The 15,416-nt window shown below is 42.1% G+C and overlaps 1 protein-coding gene across 2 annotated transcripts in view; it reads right to left on the bottom strand.

The window, feature by feature from the left end:
• The window catches only part of KCNH8 (potassium voltage-gated channel subfamily H member 8), a 176,380-nt gene that overhangs the window by 35,506 nt on the left and 125,458 nt on the right, over window positions 1-15,416 (bottom strand). For both annotated transcript variants that reach the window (XM_080974610.1, XM_080974611.1), the window contains exons 8-10: window positions 7,242-7,439; window positions 3,140-3,339; window positions 1,628-1,877 (exon numbers count right to left, since the gene is read on the bottom strand). In XM_080974610.1, the coding sequence (XP_080830736.1) occupies window positions 1,628-1,877; window positions 3,140-3,339; window positions 7,242-7,439 (648 nt within the window). The remainder of the gene's footprint in view (window positions 1-1,627; window positions 1,878-3,139; window positions 3,340-7,241; window positions 7,440-15,416) is intronic.

The raw sequence follows: 15,416 nt of genomic DNA, 5'->3' as shown, positions 1-15,416 counted from the left end.
GAAAGGCATTTTGCAAAGAAACACAGATTAACTGTTATTAAATACCCTCTTCCATAACCAAAGCAGAAATTCTTAGGTATAAGAAAATTTCAGTATTCTGAATTTTGCTCAAAGATCATATTGGCATTTTACACGGGGATGGTTTGGTATAGCATGGCGTTGTATTCATTGCCATATATACTCCCTGTTTGGTGGTAGAATATAAAATAAGAATAAAGCATTTTTTTGTGCTTGAAGTAATTCTGGAAATTATTAGTTATTCTAAGAATTACACTCTATATCTGACTGGGGAAAGGATTTCCCTATTCAAACCTTCCCACTTTTAACAAGTGATCTAGAGCCACACCTCCTTACCCTTAAACATGGTTCTCCTGCATGTGCAATCTCCCCTGTTCAAAACAATGGAATGAGCCAATACATGCACACAATGGGGCTCACATTGGCCCAACTCCACTGAAATAAATGGAGAGGAGGAACAGGAGACTGGGAAATGCATGCACTTACTTTGTGAACTAGAGGATCCAAAAATTTTCCAAGGAGAGCCAGATTTGATGAAGTGAACATGTATGAGGGCCGCCCAAAAGGGCCACCCAAAGTTGTTGAGCTTTTTTTAGGATTTTACGCCAGGAAATAAACTGCCCCAGGGGCCAGATTAAAGCAACTGGTGGGCCTGATTTAGCCCCCGAAGCGGACTTTGGATATGCCTGGTGTAGGGGCACTCACAAAAGCAAGCACCCCTGCTCAAAAGCTGATAAGCAAGAACAGGTTGAGTACTGCCAGCAGTGAATGCATGCTTCATTTTTTTGCAAGCCACCACCACTGCCTCATCCTCTCTCCACTATTCCAAGGCCCAGAAACTCACTTTTGCTGCTGTTTCCCATGCGCCAAGGTAAGTTTTATTGCAGGTTAAATTCATCGGATGCAGTCAACGAATGCCAAAGTACACTAGCATCCCAATGAAAAATCCTTAGACAGTAGTATGAATCATACCTACCATTTCTTTGTAGGTGGCATGGGTTGCAAAGGTCACACAAGCCAAACTTAACGGGGCACAGGTTCAGCACAGCAGTTCTTGCTCTTACTAGAGTGGACACAACTGGATCTATCAGCTAACAATGATCAAGGGTATCTTGAAGGAGCAACCGAACCCAAGATCTGCCAAGATGAGCAGAGTTTGGAATAGGCCAAACTTTGGATGAGTCTGGGCTCAACCAGAGATATGCCAATTTAAATCCTGAATTCTGGCTCAGCCAGGGCTCATTCAACTCATCCTGAGAAAGGAGCATTCCAAAGGATAGGATGGTATAGGGGAAAATGTAATCCTATTCCAAACTCCATTCAGCTTGGTCACATGACCTAGCAACTGAGCAGAAGCCATACTGGCAGAAAGGGTGGTAAAATGTCTTGGTGAAATGTCTAAATCATGCTATTTTAAAATCTGGCTTGGGTTGGCTCAACCACTAGTAGACCCTCAGCTGAACAGAGTTTAGAACAGTAAGTCACACCAGCATAGTTTACCTTGGTATATATATCATGGAGACATCATATAGTTTTGATTGCTCTACCCATATATTTTTTTTAACTTCACTCTCCGTCTAGCAATAGTAGAGCACATCCAAGAACTTACCTAGAATTGCCAGCACCATGCTATCTTTTAGAACTTCCATGGAACCTGAGCACACAAAATAGATAGCCTGCAAGGCATCTCCCTGCCGGAGGAGGTACTCCCCAGGAGCACAAAAGGAGGTTTTGATATGCAGAGACAGAGACCTGAGGCACCCGCGGCTGGCACACTCAAAAAGGGACAGCTGCAGAATCTCCTTGTTCAAGTGCATGGTGATGTCAGAGCGCAGCTCATCAGGAAAGTCCTTTAAAAGCTATCCAGAAATGGGGAGAAAGTTTCCTGTTAAATTTCAGTAAATCTACACCTTTATCCATTTAGCTCCTCTATTTGTCATTTTACAAAGTCAACTGTGCGATCACACTTGAAATACTGTGTACGTTTGTGGTCACATCACCTTTAAACAAAATACAGAGCTGAAAAAGTTTCTGAAAAAGTTCAGCTCGAGGGGCTGAAATGTGAATGCAAAGCTAACTTTGTTGCTCCTTGATCCAGCCGAGAGCAACTAATGAGGGGTTTCCCCAGGCTAGCTGACCACCAAATGTGCCTCACGCTGGCCTGGGAACTGAATAGTACCCTGCCCAATAATTGGCCTACCATGGGCAGGTTAATCAGCTGGCTCCACCCTAGGGGCAGGGTGGAGTGGCCTTCAGGCTCCACCCCAATCCACCTGCTATTTCCTGGCTAGATCATGGAAGTTGCTTGAGGCACCTTCCACAAAAGCATTGAAGGTAAATGCACCTGTGCAACAAAGTTAGCTTTGAACTCACAAGTTTATGTATTCAGAGGTATCCTGTTAAAGGGATCCAGAAGGAATCAGATGCCCAGGCAGGGGCTAGGGCCATAGCACTTCTCAGAGCAGCAACCCCACAAGGGGTCCCTACTTGATGTGTGTCATAGGCCCCCTTCGTCCCAGGTTGATACCTTAACAGGTATACCCCAGCAGGTGGGCTGGTGGTTCAACAGTTATACCCAACGCCTATGCCAAACTTCTACATCCATAATCAATGAAGTTGTGACCTAAATTGACCAAACATATTGCCATCTTGTATGTTTATTGGGGAGACGGTCACGGGTTGCGGGAGGCACCTGGTAATAATAATAATAATAATAATAATAATAATAATAATAATAATTTATTTATACCCCGTCCATCTGGCTGGGTTTCCCCAGCCACTCTGGGTGGCTTCCAACAAAACACTAAAATACAATAACCTATTAAACCTTAAAAGCTTCCCTAAATTGGTTAAAAGCTTCCCTAACTGGTTCACGCAATTGGTTGCTCAATCTGTTCCACAGGGAGTTTCTGCTAACACAATTGTTGTGCTGAATTCCTCAATTGCGCAACATTAAAACTCACCTGTCACCTAATCCTCTCACTAGTGGACAGAGAATGCTGGATACCACCCTATGCATACAAGTAAGATTGTTCAAGAAATACAATGTCACCAAATGGCAAAATAAAACATCACCGACATTGTTGATTTAAGAATTTATAGCTAGAAAGACTCTGATTACCTCATTGGAATCTATTCCGTTATTGACAGACCAGGTGGTTTGGAAATATTCAAGCATCCTTTGCTTTAACTGCTGTGGTAGGTGATGGACCCTTATGAAATCCTTCAGGTCCTTGGTTCTTGTGTGATAAAGGGACCACCTGGAGTACATCCTTTGAATAATAGCAGTCACATTACCAAACACCAAGGCATGCATCAAAGCTGTAAAAGAGAGAAACCATACTGAAGCAGAAAAGAGACCCCACTGTTGCCAAAACTGATGCTGGAGTTACAGAAAAGAAAGAACGAACTTGCTCATTAATGATGGCAACATAATAAAAGGCGAGCAGCAAATGATCCGGAATGAATAAAGTAAGTTTGATAGTGAGAATCAATGACTGGCTCTGCTCTGCTCTGCTGAGAAAGCAGTTTGGAAAATGTAGAGATTCATAAATGCTTTTGTGATATTTCAGTTTAAAACATACTAAAAACCAGAGGACATTCATGAATATTATTAAAACACCAGGAAGTCAGTATATGCAGAATGCATCTTGCAAATCTGTCTCACAAGAGAGCAAAATGAAGATAAAGCCTGGAGAATTAAAATCTACTATATGCTACGTATACATTTGCTCAGCTGACCTATAATTTGAACCTGTAATAAAACTTTCAGTTTGCTTTTATGCTGGTACTTCTGCATGTTGCACAGTTCCCACTTGGAAATGTTTGGCAGCAGAATCTAAACCCCCAGATCTGTTGGGTGAATACATTGAAGAGCTAATATTTTTTCCAAATCTTATAACATAAAGATTTTTCAAACTATCTTTCTCTTTCCTGGCATATGCTGCCACTACTTCCCCACCCCCCAACAAATGAAAATTCTTTCTTGCTTCTACATTACATTCCTGACCCAGATAATAACTGTAGTCCACAGAGAGAACTAAAACTGAAAGAATATATTTTATGTTCCTAGAATATTGTTATTGGTTTTTTAAAAATAAAAAATCTTACTATTTTAAACAACATAATATGTGTTCCTTATCCATAGCAAAAAGAATTAAGGTTATTTCTAATTTAGTAAACTGCACTCCATGGCATTTTAAACAGTGATCTCAGCCTATTAGAATTAATGTGAGTTTTGCCATTGAGATCCAGTCAGAAAAATGTACCTGAGAGTAACTTGGATTTCTTCTTGACTATTTCCTAACTACGTCCCCAGTGACCAGTTCCATTCTGCTCACTTCCCTTACATTAATATTATTATAGGTTTTGCTTAGCTAATTATGAGAGTAAATCACATAAAGTTTACTCATCTAATTAATAAGACACTGCTCCTCTTTCAGCTGATTATAATCACAGCTATTTGTTTTCAAAACAGAACAGGGATATTAATACAGCTGGAAGGAAGACTGTTTTTCCTCATTCCCCACCCCCCCTCCTTTTTGCATGAATATTTTCCTCAGTGTTGAGAATATCTCACACTGTCAGCTTTTCAATTCCTACTTAATGAGGAAGTTATAACACAGAACAGCCATGCAGGCTAGGTCTGGAGTGAACATTAGGTAATGATAAACATTCAGCACCAAATCTAGGACAATCAGTTCAATATCACAAGCGGCTTTACATAATAGGTTATTAGTAGATTTAATTCAGTGTGATATTTGATAGCAGCAACTTTCTTTTCCAGTGCTAACTCAGGTTTGTTTGTTTTTTCTTTTTGTATATCTATATTGTATTCAGCAAGCTCTAGGTTGTTGGGTTCTCCTTTTACTCACGGTGGGACATGAGCGCTGCTGAACTTAAGATCACAGCCATGCAGAGTGGGTCCAAAGCAAGGTTTGAACAAAACAAAGGTCCGTATAGTTAAAGCTATGGTTTTCCCAGTAGTGATGTATGGAAATGAGAGCTGGACCATAAAGAAGGCTGATCACCGAAGAATTGATGCTTTTGAATTATGGTGCTGGAGGAGACTCTTGAGAGTCCCATGGACTGCAAGAAGATCAAACCTATCCATTCTTAAGGAAATCAGCCCTGAGTGCTCACTGGAAGGACAGATCCTGAAGCTGAGACTCCAATACTTTGGCCACCTCACGAAAAGAAAAGACTCCCTGGAAAAGACCCTGATGTTGGGAAAGATGGAGGGCACAAGGAGAAGGGGACGACAGAGGACGAGATGGTTGGACAGTGTTCCCAAAGCTACCAGCATGAGTTTGACCAAACTGTGGGAGGCAGTGGAAGACAGGAGGGCCTGGCGTGCTCTGGTCCATGGGGTCACGAAGAGTCGGACACGACTAAACGACTAAATGACTAAACAACAACAACATGTAATTTAAGGGTACAGCTGCTGAGAAGAGGGCAATGACCCATCAGTATTAGGGATGTTGTGTTGGATGAGTTTCAGTGAGTAAGGCTTGAGGATGTGGACACGGTGCTTGTATTGTTCTGCACCTTGCACTCTGGTCTCTTGTGTCTATTGGCTGATAAAAACTAGGAGGGAGGGGACAGCTAGCTGGGCTAGGGAGGTGATTGCCTCCTTGCGAGAGGGGGTGGTCCTTGCCTGCTTGAAAGAGGCAGTAGTAATTCCACTCCTCAATAAATCTTCCCTGCATTTGGAAAATCTAAGTAATTATCGGCCAGTTGCCAGTCTCCCCTTCTTGGGCAAGGTTCTTGAGCTGGTGGTCATGGACCAAGTTCAGGAGCGCTTGGAGGAAACTGATTTTCTAGATCCATTTCAATCAGGGTTTAGGCCTGGTTTTGGCACAGAAACTGCTTTGGTCACCCTGTATGATCACCTTCTGTCAGCTTTGGCTGGTGGGCAGAGCTGCATTCCTGTCTGGACAGGGATAGCCTAACTTCTGTCTATGCTCTGATAACCTCTAGATTAGATTACTGTAGTATGTAGTATGTGGACTGCCTCTGAAGATGGTTTGGAAACTTCAGCTGGTGCAGAATTCAGTGGCCAAGCTGCTCACTGTGGCAAGATGGCTTTAGAATATAACACCAATGCTGGCCAGACTGCACTGGCTGCCAATTAGTTTCTGGGTCCGATTCAAAGTGCTCCTTTTGACCTATAAAGTCTCAACAGCTCAGGACCACAATACCTCAAGGACTGCCTCTCCTCATATGAACAGTTCTGGATCTGGGATCATTATCTGGGATCCTTCTTTGTGTGCCTGCTCCACAAGAGGTCTTGAGAGTGCCAACACGAGAATGGGCCTTTTCTGCAGTGGCTCCCCGCTTGTAGAATGCTCTCCCCAGAGAAGCCCACCTGGTACCTTTGTTACATATTTATAGGCACCAGGCAAAATCTTTCCTTTTCCACGAGGCCTTTTGGCTAATTAAACAATTTATGAGCATTTAAACTCTCTCTCTCTCTCTCTCTCTCTCTCTCTCTGTATTGTTTTTGTTATTATCAAATGTATGTTTGTGTTTTTGTATTGCAAACTTCCCTGTGATCTTCGGATAAAGGGCAGTATAGAAATTTACTTAACAATAGTAACAACAACAACAACTTGTTTATCTGTAGCATGCCCCAAACTCTTGCTTTTTAAGGATGGAGTCTAAAGTTCTGTGCTGCACGATGAATATTAATGCTTCACTCGACAATAACTACAACAATCACAGCTGTGTGGTGTGAAATTTGCATGGCTTAATTAGTTAAGCTGCAATGTTGTCAATCTTACAGCCTAATACATAACAAAATGCGTTTTTTTATAATGTTTTCTGACGAACCTCAGCCTTGCTTTAAAAAGGCATCATTGATTAGTTTACTATTTAGAATTTGGTTTAATTTGTACTGAAGTATGAACTGAAAATATTCCCTCACCCCCGGCCCAATGTTGTCACTTTAATAGAAAATTAGAGTTGTTCCCAGACTTTTAATAAGAACAGACACTGCTATTTACAAATGGAATTTCAATAAAATGACTTCAACCAGTCCTATCACTAGTAATAACAACCACGAAGGGTTCTTCTTCCTATGCTGACTCTGGAAGGCACATGGCTGCTCCTACAATTATTAACCCTTCATGGTGCTGTTGCATGCACCATAGTTCTGAACTACTGCATTCCTACCCCCACCCCCACCCCAGGTTCTCCCTTCTGCACTTAATAGGTTTACTTACCCCCTATAAGCATTGTGCAAATGGAAAAAATCTTTTCAGCATCAGTGTTGGCTGAGACGTTACCAAACCCAACGCTGGTGAGGCTGCTGAGGGTGAAGTAGAGGGCAGCAATATAGGCACTTCTGAGGGATGGGCCTCCTGATGTATTATTGCCAAGGTAGGGAGACTCCAAACGTTTTCCTAGTTCATGAAGCCAACCTGAAGTCAAAGAAACATAGCCTGTGATCAAACTCTACAGAGCCACCATTCTGCTGCTTCATAATACCTTGAATCCAGAAGATAGGATGTTTGCTACTTGATTCTGAAAACAGTTAAGTGCATCCACTTTCAAATATCTTACCAATCACCTGCAGGCTGATATACTAGCTAAGGACACAGGAATTATTTCTACTATGAAGATGACACATTTAAAAACAAACATAATTCTACTGCCTTGGCTCATGAGACAAGTCTCTGTACTGATGTAGGATGTTCCAGATTGACTACCAAAATGGTAAGTGCATGTACATCCCACTTTTCCTTCAAACTCCCTATCAAAACCCACCTCTCCAGTGGAAATGTTCAAGCGTTCTGCTCATAGAATGGATGGTAGCACTTCAGACTGCAGGCAGATGGTCAAATTCTTAACTGCTCCTCTGTGTCAAAAACTAAACAGCACAGTAACCAAAGAGTTGGCATAGAACCTTTCTCCCTGCTCTACTGTTCCATCTGCAGGGCTTGGGTCTACAGGAAAGAGCATTCAAAACTGAAATACTTTCAAATCCAGAAGGCATTTTTTTTGGGGGGGGGGAGTTGTTATTTGACATGTGGTCTGCATCTTACCAGATCATTTCCCCAATCTTCCATAACCTCCAACATTCCTCAGATGGAAATAGAGACATTTGGCTTCTGTGTTTCTGTTGCTGGCCCCGCTGGAGTTATCATTCCCAGACAACTGGCCCTCATTGACCCCCCCCATTTTGCCCCCCCTCCAGCATTTTCTACTAGTGGAAGGGCGGCGCCAACACCACTAAACCAATGGAACACAGCACAATTCTTTCCAGGGCAGCAGCAGCCATGGAGAGACAATGGGATGCTCCCTCGTAGCCACTGCCACCAACGCTCAGTGTAAGCACCAGTTCATCCTCCTCCCTAAGCTTGGCGGAGGCATCACTGGCAGGGGAAATAGGGACATTCTGGGATCAAATCAGAAGCCAGGATGGCTTTCGTAATTCTGAGACTGTCTGAAATATACTCAGAGTCCTGCAGTGATTTCATGCTCTTTATTGCAGCTTGTAAAACAGTGATTGAATCCCCCCCCAAACCTCAGGCCTTTATATACATTATTTACACAATGAGTCCTGTCTGATTGGCTGATTCTGCTTCCCTCCTGGAGCCTGATTGGTCTCCTCCTGCAGGCCAGTCAGTTGTTGCATTCCAGGATCCTACCTGCCTATTGTTCTAGGATCCAAGCTTAGTACATAACACTGTCCCTGGAAAATCGGGACACTTGGAAGGTATGCATCTTCTTGTGCATGACCTGACTAGAGCTCAGTCCCTCAGGCCACACTGCATTTATTTATTTTGTACATTAACAGCCCACCTTTTTTTCATCGCGAAACCCATAGCAGCATGCGTGCAGTTCCTAGACAGTCTCCCATCGTTTCACTGAAGTTGCTTTTTTTAAAGTAATTTTGCTAAAAGTAATTATTTCTTTTTCTCTAGGTCTGTTCTTAAATGCTAAGGTGGTTGCTGGTATTGCAAAGGAAAGCAAAGGCATGAAAAGGAATCAAAAAACCGAAGGGGTCTTTTAAGAACATGAGCCATTATTAGGGAGCAATTTGATTCTTCTGAGTAGCTCCCTTTTTGTGTTTTGAAGTTTTAAGATTCCGAGTATCACACAATGGGAGCATAATTTGGTATTCTGACCTATTTCGAACAAATCTTTGTGGGATTTTCCTGCATGGGGTTTCTATTTTTGACCTGGCATAAAGCTTGAATTTGCTGATTTAAGCACAAGGTGACAGATAGAAAGACAGAAAGCTTTAGAGTTTAAAAACACTGCTCTTTACAATTACTCTGTTCGCGAAAGCTCCTTACAATATTTCTTTTACAAAGTGAATGAAGTTCTTCTATTTGAAACACCAGGCAGTACATTTGTGATAAAACAACTCATAATAGTTTAAATGACCAGAGAGTATATTTTCTTGTTGTAAATCAGGATAAATACAGTAGTTGAGTTCTTATTGTCTAACAAAACATGCATAATTTGTTAACAAGCTGTACCACATGACAGTTAGAAAGTAAATATTACAGAAATAGTGTTAATATTGCCTTAGAATAGCTTTGCCTTGATTCCTGTCTATGCCTCACACTTTTTGTTGTTGTTTTTTTAAATGATATTTATTGAGAATTTTAAAATTACAAAGAGAAAAGAAGGAAAAATCAAGAGAAAGAGAAAAAGAAATAAAAAGGTAGATAAAAATAACAATTAAACAATACAAATCAATACAAACCAAAATCAAAAAGAGAAAACAAAACACACAATACATCAAAATCAAAAAGCAAAAATAAACAAAAAATTTAAAAACAAATCCAATATTCCCAAATCCTTAACTTTCATTAACTTATTTCATCGACCTCCTCACACCTCCCTTTTTTGTATTCTAGTTGTTAATTATCTCAGCAAATCCTTTCCATCTTTCACAATATCCTGTCATTAAATTACCTTAATCTATTTTAACATTATCTTACCATAAAAAACCCTAAAGCTTAAAACTTAAATCTTATTTATACCAAATTCTTTTAACCATAACATATTCTTACATAATTCTTTTTAACATTTCTGCTAAAGCCAAATAATTTCATTCCAACATTTTTCTAATACTCATTAATTTTACGATAATTTTCTAAATAAATTTTTAAAACTTTCTTCCAATCTTCATCCATCGTCTCTTCTTCCTGGTCTCGGGTTTTGTCAGTCCTTTCTATCCCATTCATCTAGTCCATCAACCTGGTGACCTTGTATCCAAGGCTCTTAAGTCTTTTCCATGTCCCTTCCACAGGTCTTCTTCATGTTTATACCTGTACTTTACTTTGTCTTCTGCTGATCTTATTCTTAATTTCCTTCCTTTCACTCGGGGAGACTCCAACTTGACAATATCTTTGTCCCCTCTCGACAAGTCAGCCCATTTTCCATAGTCAACACTGAAATCCATGTAATATTTAAAGGCATGTTTCAAAGTCCCTCCAAAGTTAAGGGCCCCCACAACTCCGAACTCCCCCCGGCCCAAAGCCAGACTCGAAAGGTCAAAACATCCCTGCATAGGGCGATCCATCCAGCCCCCCATCTCCAAGCCAAACAGAACTCCATCTCTCCAAATCTGACTTTTTCCAGGTTCATTCGTCAAATCCAACAACTCATGTTCCTGCTGGGCCGCAGCTCTCTCCATTTCTGCTACTTGAGGTTCAGCAACAACCTCCTCCTTTATCTGATCTGTCAAAGCACATTCCTGGATTAATTCCTGAGTGGGTTCTATATAGGTACCCACTGCCTGACCAAAATTTCTGACCGCAACAGTCATCAAATCCATCTTCTCATGTAACTGTTCCAATAAAGCACTTGTCTTGCAAAGAGCAAGCACCAAAGCCTCCTCTAAGCACATTCTTGTTCAAGGTCGAAGTCTGGTCCCACGATCTTTAATCTCTACAGCTGCAAAGCTCCCCAGTTCGACTCTAATAACAGTTTCACAAGCTCCCTCTAGGGGAAACAATTTCTATTTTTATCCATCTTTTTTTTTTAAAAAAAGCGCAGATCTAGCAACAAAGTTTTCCTTTTTCGGATATTTTGTTCCTTTTAAATGCGAAAGGGAACAATGGAATCAATATGTTTCTCTTCTTTTGACTATCTGTCAAAAACGTTTGTCCACAGTCAATGAACTTCCCCAAAACGTCTGTCCTGACACCCCGCTCCCAGGTTCAAGAGGGTGGAAATTTACCTTTCTTTACTCTCTCTTCTGCAGGATTAGACAGTCTAAAAAAAGGTTCCCCCCTCTTCTCCTGCTTCCAAGGGGGTTCAGTAGTTTTAAATGATGAAAATTTAATCCTTTACAAATGACTTTCCAGACTCTAACTTGCCGTGTCTTTGCTTCAATCTATTTGCAAAAGCGGAAGGTGGACCTCCTGTTTAGACCTTCCCGCTTCGGTGCCAAATTAAGAAATTTTCATAGTCCAATTTTCCGTTCTACTCACGGGCAGTTGTTTAAAATCCAATTGTCCACAGGAAAAAGTCAGCGCTCTCCGGCAACAGCAATGCGGCTTCACTCCGTGAAAAGAGCAGTCGATTCGAAGCACCGCGCCATTCACCCCACGTCGCTCCGGATCCCCGAAACCGGGTTTCCCCGTGAGTAGGGGAGGCGCAAAAGGTGCCAGCCGAATCCCACGTCCACAGGCTTCTCCTGCCTGTGGTTTTTAGTGGGTCTCCGCCTCGCCGCGGCGGTCCAGACCCTAATTCTCACGGAGCGGATTCCTCCCGATCAGAGGAAATCCGCCATTGCCAGAGGCGCTAACCCGGAAGTCCTATGCCTCACACTTTTTGAAAGCCCATTATTAACTTTTTGAAAGCTCATTATTAACTACATATGATAGTTTGATCAAGTGTGAAATACATTAAGAACAGAAACCCTGAGAATGCTGAATTCTGGCCTCGATGTAAACTTCTATGGGAGCAAGACAGGGCATGTGACCCTCTATCAAGGACAACTGAAGGCACCAAAGACTCCTGAGAGCTATGTGCTGGCCTATCAAACCACAGAGGACTAAGAGCAATGACTAAAGGGAAAATCAGCATTGTCATTGTGTAGCAAACAGATCCTTGAGACCAGGGAACAGAACAGACTACATCTATATTCTCCTGCACTCCTTGACATTTATTACCTCGTACTGAACCCATTGGTTTCGGTTTTCATTAAAACAGTCTGTAAATAAGCTAATAGACTGTATTGTTCATTTTGGAGTAATGAAAGTACATTTGGAGTAATAAAAGTACTAGAAGTGAAGGAAACCAAACCACTAGCTGCAAGACCCTTTGATGGCATATTGAATAAATGACAGAGCATGTCCTTGAACTGGTCTCTGGAATGATTCAAAGCCCTAAATGGCCTCATCTCCACCCCCATCGTCCAGCCCAGACACTGAGGTCCAACTCTAAGTGGCCTTCTGGTGGTTCCTTCATTGCGAGAAGTGAGGTTACAGGGAACCAGGCAGAGGGCCTTCTCAGTAGTGGCACCCACTTTGTAGAATGGCCTCCCATCAGATGTCAACTATCTGATTTTTGGAAGACATCTGAAGGCAGGGAAGTTTTTAATACCTGGTGTTTTACTGTGTTTGATGATTTAATTTGTTGGAAGCTGCCCAGAGTGGCTGGGGCAACCCAGGCAGATGGGCAGCATATGAATAATAACTTATTATTAATATTATTACTAGTTAACAGTACAGAGATGCCATGCTGCTTCTTCTTCACCAGACATCCATGTGTTCACTGTGGATGTCTTCAGAGGAAAGTCTAGGCTCATAGAGGTTTACACAACAAGACTTCCCTGGTTACTCAGGTTATAATTAATTATTATCATGCCATTTATTATTTTCGTTCCACACCTTCCTTCTGGAGAAGCTTGGGCCCAGCTAATAACAATCTTACAATATAACACAGGTATCATGAAATTATTGTCAAAATTATAGCAGATTAATAAAAACCTTTAAAATCCAATGGCTGGTGCTAAAACTCTCATTGTTCTAATATACATCTAGCCACCACAAGCCTAGCAAAACTGGTATGTTTTAAGGTGACGCCTCAACTTTGTCAGTGTGGGGGACGATATCAGCGTTCAGATTTCCAGGGCATTTGGTGTCAGGCAGAGAAGGTGTTAAGCACATCTACCACATTTAGACTGTCCCATCTGGTCCTTGTCCTCTGTGTTCTTTTTTCAGGAACTCAGCAAGCAAACCTGACATGCACACCCTGAATTGCGAAGGTGGAGGGGAGGAGGTCCCACTTTAGAGCCGTTAAAATGAAGGAGAGGCCTCCTTGAATCTCAGTTTTCCTTCATGGTTTGTATCCAGACCTTAAAGTTATTTCACTCCATTTCTCAGATGGTTTTTCAAAATGGCAATGTAATTAAAGTGCGTACAGTTATTAATCAACAAGCACAAAAGAAAGGTGGGTACACAAATGCTTCTCTAAATCAAGGGGATTACTGGACTCATATTATGACCTTTCGGAAATTTCATCCAAAATGAATTGTAGGTAGAGGGATGATTTCACACCATGTTTTGTTTAACCGTTTCTGGGAAGAGTTCCAGTGTTAGATGAAAATGTAAATGTGCTTCTAGGCTGGGATAGGTGATGACGGTAGCATTTACAGCCAGCAGTACAAATATCTCACATTTTACAAGTCCTCCCCTGTTCTTAAATCGCAATCTGTCTACGTGTTGCTGCATGCATCCACTTATATATGGCACAAGAAGGCTAGGCCCAACAAGATGCAAACAAACAACAGCAGTAACCAATGTGCAGTAATCCTACTGTTAGTTGCTGGGTCCACCATGTAATAGAGCAGAAGGTCCAATAGGTCTTCTTTTCCTGTTTGTGCAATGATCACAGAATATTAGCTTGGACATTTGAAGGATGCTGAGCAATGGGGAAGGCATCTTAGAAAAATTCCAAAGCAAACTCGCCTGATTAGATTTGGGTGGATCATGACACGAATATTATCATGAGTCCACTTCAGAGTCTGCACTCTGGAGAATCCCTTTACTAGGTGTCCAAGAATTGTGAGCTGCTTCATTACTTTAAAACTGTTTTTTAATTAAAAAAAATCAAAGTAGGGCATCAAACCACCCACATCCTGGGCTGGCTAGTTTGTGGGGCTCCTTGCTGCCGCATGATGTGAATACAAATACAACAAAATTCCCCCAGGGAGAGATCAGACATGATGATGTTCCAAAACTCTTGAGGGAACAACACAGAAAAAACATGACTCCTTCCACCACGAAGCATAGAGACACTGAGAGAGTCACCTATGATTTCTGATTATCTGTTAGGAAAAAGAATGATTAGGAAGGAATATGGCCGCCCCAATAGTCTAACTTGAACGCTTCTCTTACAGTCAAAACTCAGAGGAGAATGAAAGGTAAAGGTAAAGGACCACTGGAAGGTTAAGTCTAATCAAATTAAACTATGGGGTTGCAGCACTCATCTCACTTTCAGGCAGTGGGAGCCAGCGTTTGTCCACAGACAGCTTTTCCAGGTCATGTGACCAGCATGACTCAACTGCTTCTGGCACAACGGCACACCATGATGAATGCCAGATCACACAGAAATGCTGTTTACCTTCCCGCCTCAGCGATACCTATTTATCTACTCACACTGGTGTTTTCAAACTGCTAGGTTAGCAGGAGCAGGGACATAGCAATGGGAGCTCACCCCGTCGTGCAGATTCAAACTGCTGACCTTACGATCAGCAAGCCCAAGAGGCTTGGTGGTTTAGACCACAGCGCCCCCCGTGTCCCACAAAGAGGAGAATGAAGACCCATGAGAAGAATCCTGTTTATTTACTTAATTATCCCCCCCTTCATTCTATGATTTGAGCAGCCTCATAAAATAAGTCACTGTGATTAAAAACAAAACCTGTCCGTCAAAGGGGAACATTCAAACATGCACAACCTCTCTACTTATTTGCGCGTCGAGGTCCCCAAGACACCCCCCCAAAGAAAACCACAATTGACACTTAATTTTTGTTTAAGGTTTTTGGCATAATTTTGGCCACAACTTTATTCAAATTACAGCAATGTGAGTGGTTGCTTAGGCATTGGTAGCACTAACTGACCCTGCACGGGGACAGCTCTGACATTCGCACCCCCGCGAAGTCAGCAAGGGTAAGTCACCTGGGGAGAGAGACGGGACTGGGAACCATGCCTCACCTCTCCCCAGAATGCTCCCGGGGGCTTGCGTGGCCCTAGCCCCTTGCCAGGGGGTTTCGGACGAAAGCATGGGGAGCCCCTGGGTTCCTTTAACGGAAAACCCTTGAAGCAGCAGCAGCATTTTGGAGGGGCAGGCACAGCCGAATCCATACCCCTCCACCAACCAATTCCAAGACCAATGCCTAACCGCAAACCTTACAAGTTGTGACGATTTGC

Source organism: Podarcis pityusensis (assembly GCF_964106645.2).
Source record: "Podarcis pityusensis genome assembly, chromosome: 12".
Taxonomy (NCBI): domain Eukaryota; kingdom Metazoa; phylum Chordata; class Lepidosauria; order Squamata; family Lacertidae; genus Podarcis; species Podarcis pityusensis.
The sequence above is the reverse complement of the archived record's forward strand: the minus strand, read 5'-3'. Positions and strand labels throughout refer to the sequence as shown.